We start from the raw sequence: 13,479 nt of genomic DNA, 5'->3' as shown, positions 1-13,479 counted from the left end.
AAAGGCATTGTAATAAATGATGGCATCGCAGTAGACTATGAAACTGCACAAAAAGTTACCTATTTTTATTTAATACAAAGATACTGTAAGGAAACACTTATTATTTGAGAAATACACTCCTAAAATATGGTTATTTCCTGTGCTGTGCTTGATAATCAAGCAAATAGACTCCTTACAGCATTAATTTACAATATCGTAATCGCAATCGCAAATCGCAATATTTTCCACCATAATCGCAATCGCACATTTTTATCAAATCGTGCAGCACTATCCTCTATCCTCTGTTTTTTCCCCCAATCATCACATGACATGTCAGGTGACCTGTGCATTTATTTAAGCAGGTGTGTTAATTACTGTCTTCATGTCTGATGAAGGGCTGATGCCCGAAACGTAACCACATGGTGTGTGACAATAAATTGTCACGGGAGCAAAAACTAGTGTGCGGTCTTCTTCTTTCTCTACCTGTATCTCCTTTTGTGGACCTGCACCTAGCCTCACGTTTTTGGGATGTGCGTGTTTTTGTTCTTACTGGCGGCTTTTAGATGCCCTGTCCGACTGCTTTTCCTCCTTTTGAAAAAACAACAAAAAGGGTTCGCCTTTTGACACATTGCCTTGTCAGTTTAATACAGTGGTCGCCAACCCACCGGTCGCTCTCGAAAATACTTGAAAAATAAGTTCAGAAACACATTATGCCCGATTGATGTTTGGCTTATTTATGTATTTGTTCTAGCCCTGACTGCACTTTATATTTTTATATTCTATATCTATCTGTGCCTTTTTAATGTATGATCGGTGGGGTGCTGTGCTGCTTAGATAATGCACTGACTGAGAATTTTGTCAGCACATGTTACAGTTCTTTCTGAAATAATAATGATAAATTCTGTAAATTAATCCAAAAAAAATCCTCATAGAGATAGGAAATAGGCCACAGGTATTATGTGAATTTATTACCAAGACAGGGATGGCCTTACAGTTACAGCAGTTCTTGGTGACATCAATTTAAAAACTGGACCAAAGTGTTTGATGTAATTCTATTCCAATTAGGCTTGATAAAATGCCTCAAATAGTAAGTACAATCTGGACCGTTGTTTATTCTCAACGCTTCAATAAGTACAGTAGATCTTGCCTGTCACCAAGGCTGAGGTCAGCGATCTTGGGCTTTTTTTTCACCCTTTATCTATCCAGATAAAAACATTAAAAACACATTCTGATAATGTTTATTAGACCGATGTAATCTGAATTGGAAGGGCACATTATCATGAGCTGTATCTTGTATATTCATTATTAGCTATGTATGCACCTTTATGTAATCTGGGGGAAAAACATATTAAAATTTAAAACCGGATCATACCAAACAAATATCGGCTTGCGTGTCCCCGTGTATGCAAAGTGTCCTCCTTTTAAGGATCTAATGTACATTACTATCTATGTTTATCATTGTATTCATCATTTTCTATAAGAAGTTATTTACAGAGCCTTGTAAGTGCGCCAGATCGGTGCCAAGTGTCCAGTGTCCACATACTTTTCCTCACTGAGGACATTTTAGACTGTTGTCTGTTTGTGTCATTAGTTTGTTAATAGTTTGTTGGAAAAAAACAAACACAAAACCAAATTTATTTTTAGGATTTATGAATCAGAGAAAACAAGAATCGAGATCCCCCACCTCTACATTTTACAGTCTCTAATCCGCCTACCTACGCCTATGTCTTTGGACTGGGAGGAAAACATGCAAACTCCACCCACAGAGACCAAGGACCCGGGAATCGAACTTAACACCTCTTTGCTGAAAAGCGAGCAAGCAAAGCGCCGTTCCACCATGCAGCTTCAAATCATTTCAGAAACTGAGACAAATACGCAAATCAGGACACAAAGTTCTCAGTTACCATTAGATCTTTATTTCTCATGTCACTTTGAAAGCTTACAAGGAGCTTACATTTAACTTGGGAATTCTCAAATGACACAAGCAAAGATTATATACAGTACTATAAACTGTCAGCTATGATAAAGGAGACCAAATGTACACATTTTGTAGTTATTTCTGTAGCATATGTTTTTCTGTAAGGTATAGATATTTTTTGCCGGAGGCAGGTGCCCATATCCATAAAGCATTCAATATTTCCATACTTAACTCTTTGCAGTTATAAAAATATCAGATATTTCATAATTTCTTTCAATCCCTGTGTTGACAAGTGCGTCTTGATGCAACTCCTCAACATTATTGCTGCATTAGCACAGTAGTAAATTCTGGAACTCTTAAGTAAACATATATAGTAAAACATGGCTATTAGCAACTTTTTTCGTTTTGTTTTGTTGATGTTTTTTCCTCTTACAGGTTTCTTTAAATACTCGACACACTTTCAAAGTGCAAAAAAACGGATCTGAAAATTAGAAAAAGAAAAAAAAAAAGGTGCAAATCATACTACAAACATCTGGTGAAAGCATAAAAGAGGACATGGCACTTCTATAGCGATGGTGTAGAGGTTCGGACACACGCACACACACATACACACTCACATACTGTATACACACACACACACACATGTCCGGAGTGAGGAAGTAAAGATGGCGTTGATTTCTGCAGCTTGGCTTGTCCTGATGCTTTATAGTTTGGCCAAAGTGTGATCGCCTACCATGGTCCTCACCCCTGCTTTTTTAGTTTTGAACGGAACGCTGTGGCTAAATTAACAAGCCAAGGAAAAAAACATAATACTTCACATGATACCAGCATTCGACTGCACCATAGTGGTTCCTCCTTGTAATTGTCCTAGGCTCCACTACCTTCATTCTTGACCTAAACAAATTAAAAAAAACTGACTTAAATTGTCTAAACGTTAAGTAGAGGCGGGAGTTTCCTCCCCCTGACTACGAAAACAAAAGGAAAAGCTTCTGCCTCTAAACAAAGTAAGCTTTAGTAACATAGTTAGTCCGACGCTTCAGCAGGTGATTGAAATGGAAGATTGGAGCTCAAAGAAAACACTGATGAATACTGAACCCAGAGTTTCGCTCGCTCACGACGAGTAAATGAAACAAACCGGAGAAAAACAAAATACTCAAATACACTGCGATGAAATGCCAGAACGTAGATGTGTGTATCTCAAAAAGGCAAGGCATTTTCTGTTCTTTCTGTTGGAGTTAACTTTTTTTTTTTTTGTTGTTGTTGTTGAAATCTTTAAATATCTACTTTTTTTCCCCCCTCACTCAATCTCTTGTTTTTTTTTTTTTTTTTTTGAACATCGTCGTCATCAATATCTACAAAATGCGCATGACCATTTTGTACACAGTGATTCATTTCCTCGCAAAAATGACAACTTGAAATCATGTACAGCATGGCGACCCCCCGACCCCTCCCCACCCCACCCCACCCCCCCTTTTTCCCCCCTCCTCCCACTGCCTCGGAGGACCAAAAGTCCACTTAAAGCACTTTACCTGAGGTTTCATTAAGAATGCTGCAATTTGCCTAAACAGGGAGTCTCTCTTTCTCACGCACACACACACACATACACACACACACGCAGACACACACACATACACACATAGATAATATCCCTGCAGGTTCATCAAGCATGCTCTCAGAGGTTCTGGGGATATGACGCCTGCATTAAGAGGGGGGACTGGGGTAGATAGATGGATGGGCGGCTCCTTGTAGAGAGATTGGGCGCTGCTGCTGAGGCTGGAGAAGCCGTGTGTCCACAGAGCTCAGAAGAGTCTTCACTTGGCTGTGTCAGTGTGTGTGCGTGTGTGTGTGTGTGGTTTCTTTTTTTTTTCTAGCTCGTTGCTCTGACTTTGAGTCTTGTCCCGTTGTCCGCAACTGAATCCAGCGGTTCTGCTGCTCCCCCCCCTCCCCTCCCCCTCCTCTCGCTTCAGAGTCTCTGTCATCTTCCACTTTGGAGTTCAGTCTTTTTTTTTTTTCAACAGCCTAGGTCAGCTAGCGCCCGCCCCCCCCAGGTCAAACGTGGTCAGCTGGTATTGAATGCGTCGACCCCTGACTTTTTAACCCTCTGACCTGGGGTGGTGGAGTAGTAAGGGGGCGGAGAGGGGTGGGGGGGGCTAGGAGAGGAGGGCCGGGGGCGGAGGGGCGGAGAGCCGATCACTACGGGGAGGAGGAGGAGGAGGATGAGGACGTCCTGCTCGTGGAGAAGCTGCGAAAAAGACCACAAGAATGGGTGGTGGGTGAGTGAGGGTGGACACATGGCTCCACTGGGGGAGGAGGAGGAGGAGTGAGGGTCCGGGTGTTGCGTTACCTCTGCAGCCGGTGGACCATGTGGGCCACCAGGGAGTCCGAGATGCCGGGGTAGGCCTCCTCGGCCAGCAGGATGGCCTCCCTCAGCTCGTCCAGGACCATGGGGTTCCCGTTCACCTGCTCCTGCCGCGCCTTCAGCTGGGGGGGGGGGGGGGGGGGGGGTGCAGTTATGTTACATATAGAGATGTCACGATTATAGATTTTCTTGGTATGATTATTGTCAGAGAAATAATCACGGTACTACGATTATCACGATTATTATGCACTAATGTGTAAAATCAAATATAGTCAAAATATAACTACATTACTCATTGTTTACACAAAATATTTCAAGTATCTATTAATATATGACCAATTCTTAATCCCCAGGGGAAATGTTTGAAATATTCAGGTCATGAATTGTCATCTATACCAACTGTTTGCGTTTATTTTAATCGTTTTTTGTTTTGTTTTGCTTTTTTTTAAATTAAAAATGACATGCTAACATTTAAATTCCTACCAATTCAATGTTACGTTAGTTAAATGGACCAGTATCTGTGCATTTACCTTTATTTTTGTGCACATCTGCCAATAAGGTTCCAACATCAAACTTTTGTGAAAGTAACGGTATTTAGGACTCTTTACAATTAAATAATTGTGGCGTTTAATACCACGATTAATTGTGAAAACAAGTAATCGTGACATCCCTAGTTACATATTATACTCCACTACGTAGCCACGATGGTGAGCCATGTGTGGCAACATTGAAAATTGAGGATGTGAAGCAACGAGATGCATCATATATAATTGAATTGTAGACTTAGTGAATAGTAATTGAATAGAATGGTGTGGCTAGTGAAGGTGCACCACTGCTCCTTACCTCAGCGAGCGCAGGAGAGATGACGGTGGCCAGGCTCTGTGAATAAGGCCTCTTTGGAATGTCTTTTGTCTGGGGGACAGAACAGAGGGACGTGAGGACGAGGACAGGGACAAGGAGGGGTGGACAGCTTCACCTCTTAAGCCTTCGGAGGCTCCAGTCGTGTCTCACCCACCTGATCTGTGGCCCCCGACTGTCCCTCCCCGTTCTGCAGCTTCTTGGGGTCCTTCTCTCGGATGGTGAAGATCCAGTCGTCGCTGCCGAAGTCGTTCCCTCCCGACGCCTGGCCGTCCTGCTCTCTGATTGGACAGACATGAATGAATTAATGAATGAATTGAATGAATTTATTTATTTCGGTATATATCAAGCTTATATAACCGAAAGAGTGTAGGTTGAAGCCAAAGCTTATATACCCCTACCCCTTTTACCTTAAAAAAAATAAAAAAATAAAAAAAATAATTATACGCATTAATACAAAAGGATCAGATCACAGACATTAATAAATGAAATTAATAAGTACACTTAAATTTCTGATCACAACAAAATAAAGAATTGTACACAGCGCATTACCCAAAATAGTACAAAATCATTGAACTTAGTTTTCCATACTGTAACGAGAAATTATGTTGTTCTTATAAAGTCTTTTAAAGCTGACTAGAGTACAGCATAATTTAATATTTTCAGGACAATTATTCCAGATGTTCACCCCTCTAACAGAAAGACAGTGATTTTTTACAGTAGTTCGAGTCTTTGGTTTCTAAAAAATAATAGTGGTCTTCTCAGGTTATAACTGGAATCCTTCATTTCAAACTGGATATCTTGAGGAAGAAGTTTATTTTATTTATTTTTTACATGAAAAGAGGATGAGTGGGTTGCGTTTAAAGCGCCACAGAGAGAGGAGGCTTCTCTGGTGATACGGGCGGACTTACGAGTCGGACTCGTCAGAACTGGACTCTGTGGTTCTGGACTGCTCCGCCTTCCACCTCTTGTACTTGTCCACCAGCTCGGTCAGGTAGGACGTCTTCTTGGCGTGGCGGACGATCAGCTTATGCTTCAGCAGCTCTTTGGCGGTCGGCCTCTGTAGGAGGGGATGGGGGGGGGTGCAGAAAAGCGCAGCGAGTTAAAGGAATAGACATTTAAATTTAAATTTCACTCATTATCTACTCCCCCTCATGTGGACTAAGGGCTGGGAGAAGTTTCAGAGTCCTCCGTGGCTTCTCTGAGTTACAGGGGGTCTCGGCGTAGCAGTGCATGTCCATATAACGGTTGCAAATGGATACCAACTGTCTTTGTAACAAAAAGACACACCAAAAAACATCCAAATACCTCCATGCTGCTCGTATGTAATGTCCGTCTTGTATTGAAGCCCCGAAATGCGAAATTGTTCTGAAAACGCAGGGCGCCGAGACCCCCTGTAACTCAGAGAAGCCACGGAGGACTCTGAAACTTCTCCCAGCCCTTAGTCGACATGAGGGTGAGTAGATAATGATTGCAATTTGAATTTTGGGTGAACTATTCTTTTAATGTGAAAGGACGACTCACAAAACTGGGCTCCTTGTTGAGACAGGCCTCCACGAACTCCTTGAGCGGTTTGCTGTAGTTGCCCTCCAGCGTGGGCGGGTTGTTCTTTGGGATGAGGAATAAAACCTTCATGGGGTGGAGCTCCGAGTGAGGCGGCTCGCCTTTCGCCAGCTCGATGGCCGTGATGCCTAGAGACCAGATGTCAGCCTGGTGGAGACAACACAATATTTCAAAACTTTAAAAACACTGTCACTGTTGTAAATGTGAAGTGTAGCTACATGTTGTAAAAGCAGCAAACGGAGCTCTGCCGAACTCCTTGACCATTGACCTGAGGTGGGCAGAGCGGCCCAAAATAACAATCTGACTAAGAGGAGGAAAATCGTGAAAAAAGCTGCTTCAGTGACTTTACCCGCTCAGTCAGAGGCTGCACCGACTCACTGAGCATCTCAGCAGAATGAGCACACGCTGTCACAGCAGCACCAAGCCCCAGGTGCAGAGCTGGCTGCTTTTTACTTCACTATTTAATATTTATGCACATCAAACAATTAAATAGTAAATACTGGGCATGGGCATTTTGAGTAATTTTCTAACAGAGTAACCTAACCTGGTCTTACTCGAGTAACCGATTAATTTAATAAAAATACAATGACTCATAAATGCATTCACTTTGTAATCTGACCCAGTATGAGTCTAAGCAGCGATGATGGGGCTAATATGTTTGGAACCAGACACACACACACACACACACACACCTCTTCTGTCTGTATCTGGACTGTAGCGTGCGCCTCACCTTGGAGTCGTAGGCCGACTGTTTGATGACCTCGGGCGCCATCCAGAAGGGCGTGCCCACGAAGGTGTTGCGCTTGATCTGGGTGTCAGTGAGCTGGCCCGCCACGCCGAAGTCAGCCAGCTTCACCTCGCCCTGCTCTGACAGGAGCACGTTGGCAGCTGGGGGGGGAGAAGGGGGGAGAAGGGGGAGTTGGTAGTCAGTGGGAAGCTATGGAGCATTCAGAAAGTCTTTGGGTTGTTGTCATTTCATGAATCAACAGGGTTCTCTCGTAAAAAATTGCACATTTATCAAGTTCCTTGGTGCAGATTTTACAATATCGATCAGGTCTATAAATATTCCAGTTTATTAATAGACCACCTGACCCAGTTAGATCTTGTTTTATCACGCCACAGACTCTGATGAGTCCTCCAGCTGCTTTCAGGTGTTTGCTCTGATTTGAATAGAAATGATTTTAAACAATTTGGACGCAGCGCCGCAACATAACAAAATGTGAACATCTCCCCAACGCAGTGTTTCTACCTTTGCAGACACGACCTGTCAAAGCCTCTTACCCTCATCGCCAATTTATTTAACAACCAGGGAAGCGACTGTCAAAAGGCTTTTAGTGCAGCGCTGCAACGCTCCCCTCAACTCCCTGCTGAAACACAAGCTACATAATGAATGAAACACTAAGTGGACATCAATACCATTAATGTGCTACGGGATCTCTGCGTGTGTGTGTGTCCTGCTAACAGCTGGGCACTCGGTCAGATACCTTTGATATCCCTGTGGATCTTCTTCTCCGAGTGCAGGTACTCCAGGCCCTTGAGGATCTCTCTCAGGATGGTGGCAATCTGGGTCTCGTCCAGAGCTCCGGGCTCCATCTGTGGGCGGAGAAAACAAACAGAGTGGGTGTAAGCCGGGCCTCCAACTGGATCATGTGTTACACCGACTATATATCTTCTTTAATTCAGATTTAAAGGAGTGATAATAAGATCTAGACTATTCCTTGAAAGCTGCAGCCTCCTCCTACAGCCTTTTCATGTTGGATTGTTGTTAATGGCAACATGTCTAATCTGATTGTCTGTTATTGATTCAATAGCAAAGCTAATTAGTGTAATATGACTCCTCTGTGCCACTGTTGTCCAGAAACTATTACAAACACATCAGTGAGTCAGATTGTTGCAGTGTGACATGTTTCTTCACACACGCAGAAATAATGACAGACTCTTGTTTGCTAAAAAACCCATCATGTTATTAGATTTGTTATTGTTTTTTAATGAGGTTTGTTGAGGGATAATTGATATGTCTGTTTTTGCTGTTATATATACAGTAATAGGTTTTTATTTAGGTGTTGAGATTCTGATCAGATTATAATGAATCTGTTTTAAACTACAGCGTCTATATTATTCAGTAGTTTCCTGAGGGGACACCCAGATACTCAATCAACCAATCACTTACCAGGTCTAACGCCGAGCCTCCACCTAGATACTCCATGATGATCCATAACTTTGTGTCCTGGAGTGGAGACAGAGAGGAGAGCAGAGATGTGAGCAGCTGCTTTGTGAGTGTTTACTGCAAAGTGTCGTCTCCTAAACAACTTGTGTTGACAGTAGCGTGTGAGCTCAGTGGGCGTTTGAGTCATCTGAGGCTAATTCCTCTTTAATTTCGGATTATTTCAGGACAAAGACGTGGGCGGGAGGAGAGAAACCCTCCGGCGCGTCGTCGTCTTATTTGTTCACTTCTGAGGAAAAATAATGAGTTTCTATCGTAGCATCTAGGGATGTCACAATTACTTGTTTTCACAATTAATCGTGGTATTAAACGCCACAATTAATTAATCGTAAAGATTCTTAAATACCGTCACTTTCCAAAATAAGATTATTTTGGAAACACGGAGGCAGATGTGCACAAAAGTTGAGGTAAATGTAAGAAATACTGCATGGTCAATTTACCTAACGTAACCATGGTAGAAATTTAAATGTTAGCCTAGCGTCTCATTTGTGATAAAAAACAAACAATTAAAATAAACTTAAACATTTGGTATAGATGACAATTAATCTATTGAATATTTAAAACACTTCCCCTGGAGGATTAATAATTGGTTACATATGAATAGTAGATACTTAAAATATTTAGTGTAAAAATGTGTAATGTAATTATATTTTGACTGTATTTGATTTTACACATTCATATGTTGTGAAATTAATTAATGCGTAATTAAGTAATCTGACAGTAATCGTACAAAGAAAATCTACAATCGTGACATCCCTAGTAGCGTCACCTTCAGGTAGGAGCCGTAGTACTTGGTGACGAAGGGGCTGTCGCACTGGCTCAGCACGGTGATCTCCTGCTGGATGTCCTCGATCTCGTCCTCGGCCTCCTCCAGGTCGATGATCTTGATGGCCACCACCTTCTGGGTGCGATTGTCGATACCTTTGAACACCTCGCCGAACGAGCCCTTGCCAATGCGCTCCAGCTTGGTGAACAGCTCCTCCGGGTCCGCTTTGGCATTCTGGGTGGAGAAGAAGAGAAGGTGGATTTAAAAAAAACTCCTTTCTCTTTAGATTTTCTGCGATAGGTGTAAATAGAGCAGTTTTTGCTGAGTTGCAGGGACGATGGGTCTTTAACCAGGGTTCCTACAGCTTAAGCCAAGTTAAATTTAAGACTTTTTAAGACTTTTTTAATGCCACTTGAAATGAAATTTAAGACCGACTTCATAATAAACACAAATGCAGAAAAAAGAAAAAAAAACACCACATCAATTTACATAGGGTTAGGGACAATTTTACCCACTTTCCTATGTGATCTAAGGTAAAGTGACTGCTACATGAATATTGGATTGTGTCTCTTTCCAGCTGTCCTTTCAAAATAAATGCATAAAAAGTCCGTAAAAAAAAAAACACTGACTCGGGAGCTGGTGGCGGTGAGAAATTTAGCGTTGACGGCCGCCACTAACTTCTCTATGTCAGAATGTTACCAATTATTTTGAGATTTGAGACTAATTACAACCATAAAATACCACTTATCATGTGTTAACATTTTTAAGACTTTTGAAAAATTGATTTAAGACATTTTAATGCCAATTAAGGCCTTGTTTTTAGATTAATGAATTCAATGCCTTTTAAGGCTTTTTAAGGATCCGTAAGAACCCTGTTTAACACCATGTTACTCCTGCAGCCACGAAGCACTGCTGGCTCTCTGAGACATCATTAAAACTGGTCTGCAGGCCGTGAGGACCAGAAAGACACAACAAGCAGTTATGCATGGTTTCAAAACAAAAGTATGGAAAAATAAAGGACAGGCTCAGCCGGACGCCTTAAGTCGGAGAAAAAAAGTTGAATCTGACTTTTATGGTGTCGCACGTTGTGGCGTGGATATCTGAGTGTGGAATGAACAAAAAAACAACACACACAAAAAAAACACTTGACTGCCTCAGGAAGTCGACTAAAATGACTTAACTCTCCGGAGGCTGTTTTGTGGGAAACACAAGAGCAGGCGCTGACAAAAACAACTTCCTTTTATGACCTCTTTTGAGTGGGGAAAGGGTCAATATGCCCTTTTTCTTTTCTTTTTCTTTTTTTTAGATAAAGTATAAATGAAAAGAAAGAACCTTGTTTGACCAAGGGAGATCCTTTCTGTGCCGTAAAAGACGTGCATTCAGATTTCAATCAACCTGACAGTGACTCTGCTGATGGATACAGTAATGAGTTATATCACAACAAAACAATACCATGCTTTGTTTGGGAGCATGAGTTCAGACTGGAACAAGAGCCTGTGGTCAAAAGGCAGATGCACTCATCACTGCTGACTGAGAAATATTAAAAAATTACGCTGCAAATCATAACTGACAAACTTTTATTCCAGTTGCTTCCTTTAGAAATAGCTTCCTAACTTCTTTACAGCTATGAATTATATAAAAACAGCAAACTCTCTGTCACTACTACTGTCCCAGCAGTTTTCTTGTCTCTAATGCATCCGGCTCCAAAATCTGAATCAGCACTCTTTTACCTCCAAACCAGATAAAGACATTAACAGGCCAACAATGTGTAGCAGTTTACAGTAGGAACAGTTATCTCCTCTAGTCATCCAGCCAACACAATTATCCCCTATGGGCACAAATTAATCCTAAAGATAGAAGCAGAGGCAAAAAGAACAGGGCTCCTGTTGTGCAGGGTAGTTTCTTTGAAGAGAGCTTCCAGTGCTGTTCAAGTGATGGAGGAAATCGTGGGAATTTTTGCCTATAATGCGTATAATATTTCTGCATTCAATGGAAGAGCTGTGTTTTTATTGGATGTACTTCAATAGATATTACATGCATTCTTTTAAGCCACTAAGGTGCATTAGATTAGAATCATTTTGATATTTCTTTGACTTTCCTAAAACGAGCCCATATCAATAAGTGTGATAAGTGTTCAGGATCAGGAAACCCAAAGCTGAGAGTCCGGGCGTGAACATTTTGTTCCCACGGAGTGATCCGCACGGACATGTGTCTTACCTGCATCCCTGGCAGGTGGTGACCCTGCACGGGAGAGTGGGCCATGGTGGTGGTGATGCTGCAGCCGCGTCCCTCGGCACGTCCCGTCCCTCGGCTTCACGTTGTGTTTACAGTCCCGTTAAACCTCCGCAAATCCTCCACGACACCTGTTTCCTCCGGGCCTATACCCCAGAACCGTGTACGGGTGCTTTGATATAAAGTGGGGAAAAAAACGTCCTTCCCACACACACATACAAACACACACTCACACACACTGGTGTATTTTTTCTTCTTCTTCCAGTCACCCAAAACAGCTGAGCAAGCTAACAGCCGTGCGCTAATGCTGCTAACGCTAACACAGAAAGCTGCAAACAAGAAATCCGCAATGTTAGCTCACTGACCACTAACAAGTGCGGCGGGTCAAATGTCCCTCCCCGGCTGCAGTAACCGCTCTCTCTCGGTAACAACGAGGTAATAACAGCCCGTTTATTACGCATGAACCAAACTGTCACTTTTCTGGGAAACGCGTCTTCTTCTTCTTCTCTCCACCAGCGCTGTTGTCAGCTAGCTAGCATGGTAGCTGCTGCTGCTGCTGCTGCTGCTGCTGCTGACTAGCTACTAGACGGGCTGACAGACGCCGTGTCGGTGAGCTGGCTGCGAGCACCGTCCGTCTGCAGCATTACCGCGGATGTCACGCACACAGCGGAGGCTCCGAAGCACCGTGGACCCGGCGGCGTTTAATCTGCGCACTGCGGTGTCTTGTCTGCAGGTCTGGCATCCGCGGGCGACGGGGAGCAACGCCAGTGTTTTTGTTTCCTTCTCTCACTTTCGTCCCGTACTCTCGGCCATCTTGTCGGTGCTGTGACGCCGCCAGGCCGCCGGGGCGGAACCGCATCCGGATCAACCACAACATCCTCTGACTTCTCCTCTCTCTGCTGCTCAGGTGCTGCTGAAGCAAGAAAAAAAAAAGAAAGGGGGGTCCCCCAAACCTTTTCAACCATAGCTGTCAATCACAAGATCCTATGGGTCAGTGACAAATCAATCAAAAATCAAATCAAATGGGCATAATATATGGAGCTATTTCCCTGACATTAAAAGTTGGCATTGAAAACAGAATTTGGCATTGTAATAACAATTTTTGGCATTGAAAATAACATTTGGCATTGTAATAAAAGTTGTATTGACACTGAAACAAGTATTGGCATTGAGAAATGTTGGAACACAGGCATAAAAAATACAATATTTTATTTGGATTAAAAAAATATATAATTATCATGTAGTTTTCAATGTCAGTCTTCAGATTTGTGTAGCAGTTTACAGTAGGAACAGTCAACACAATTATCCCCTATGGGCACAATCCTAAAGATAGAAGCAGAGGCAAAAGAACCAGGTGCTGCTGAAGCAAAAAAAAGAGAAGCTTTTCAACCATAGCTGTCAATCACAAGATCCTGTGGGTCAGTGACAAATACAGTACGGTTGGCAAGATAAAAAAAACAAACAAAAAAAAACTGAGAAATATCCTAGAATTAAAAAAAAAAAAAAAAAAAGCATGCATCAGATTTGTTAAACGACATTTTATATTCATGTTGGTTTTTATTACATTTTAAATGACATTT

The 13,479-nt window shown here is 42.4% G+C and overlaps 1 protein-coding gene across 2 annotated transcripts; it reads right to left on the bottom strand.

Annotated features, from left to right (window-relative positions):
- Positions 1 to 1,923: 1,923 nt before the first annotated feature.
- Positions 1,924 to 12,723, bottom strand: stk24b (serine/threonine kinase 24b; the record flags this gene model as incomplete). 2 transcript variants are annotated; one of them, XM_083989629.1, is made up of 11 exons in its annotated part: positions 11,885 to 12,723; positions 9,671 to 9,901; positions 8,848 to 8,904; positions 8,162 to 8,270; positions 7,408 to 7,565; positions 6,639 to 6,824; positions 6,026 to 6,174; positions 5,272 to 5,395; positions 5,100 to 5,168; positions 4,242 to 4,378; positions 1,924 to 4,139 (listed from the first exon to the last, which is right to left on the bottom strand). In XM_083989629.1, the coding sequence occupies exons 1-11, from the start codon at positions 11,927 to 11,929 to the stop codon at positions 4,091 to 4,093; spliced, it is 1,314 nt and encodes a 437-aa protein (XP_083845755.1). In that variant the 5' UTR covers positions 11,930 to 12,723. The 2 variants fall into 2 exon arrangements, with proteins under 2 accessions (XP_083845755.1, XP_083845756.1); XM_083989630.1 differs by lacking the exon at positions 1,924 to 4,139 and having other exon boundaries at positions 4,238 to 4,378.
- Between the last annotated feature and the right edge of the window lie 756 nt (positions 12,724 to 13,479).

This window comes from Trachurus trachurus, assembly GCF_905171665.1.
Source record: "Trachurus trachurus genome assembly, chromosome: 2".
Lineage (NCBI taxonomy): Eukaryota > Metazoa > Chordata > Actinopteri > Carangiformes > Carangidae > Trachurus > Trachurus trachurus.
The sequence above is the reverse complement of the archived record's forward strand: the minus strand, read 5'-3'. Positions and strand labels throughout refer to the sequence as shown.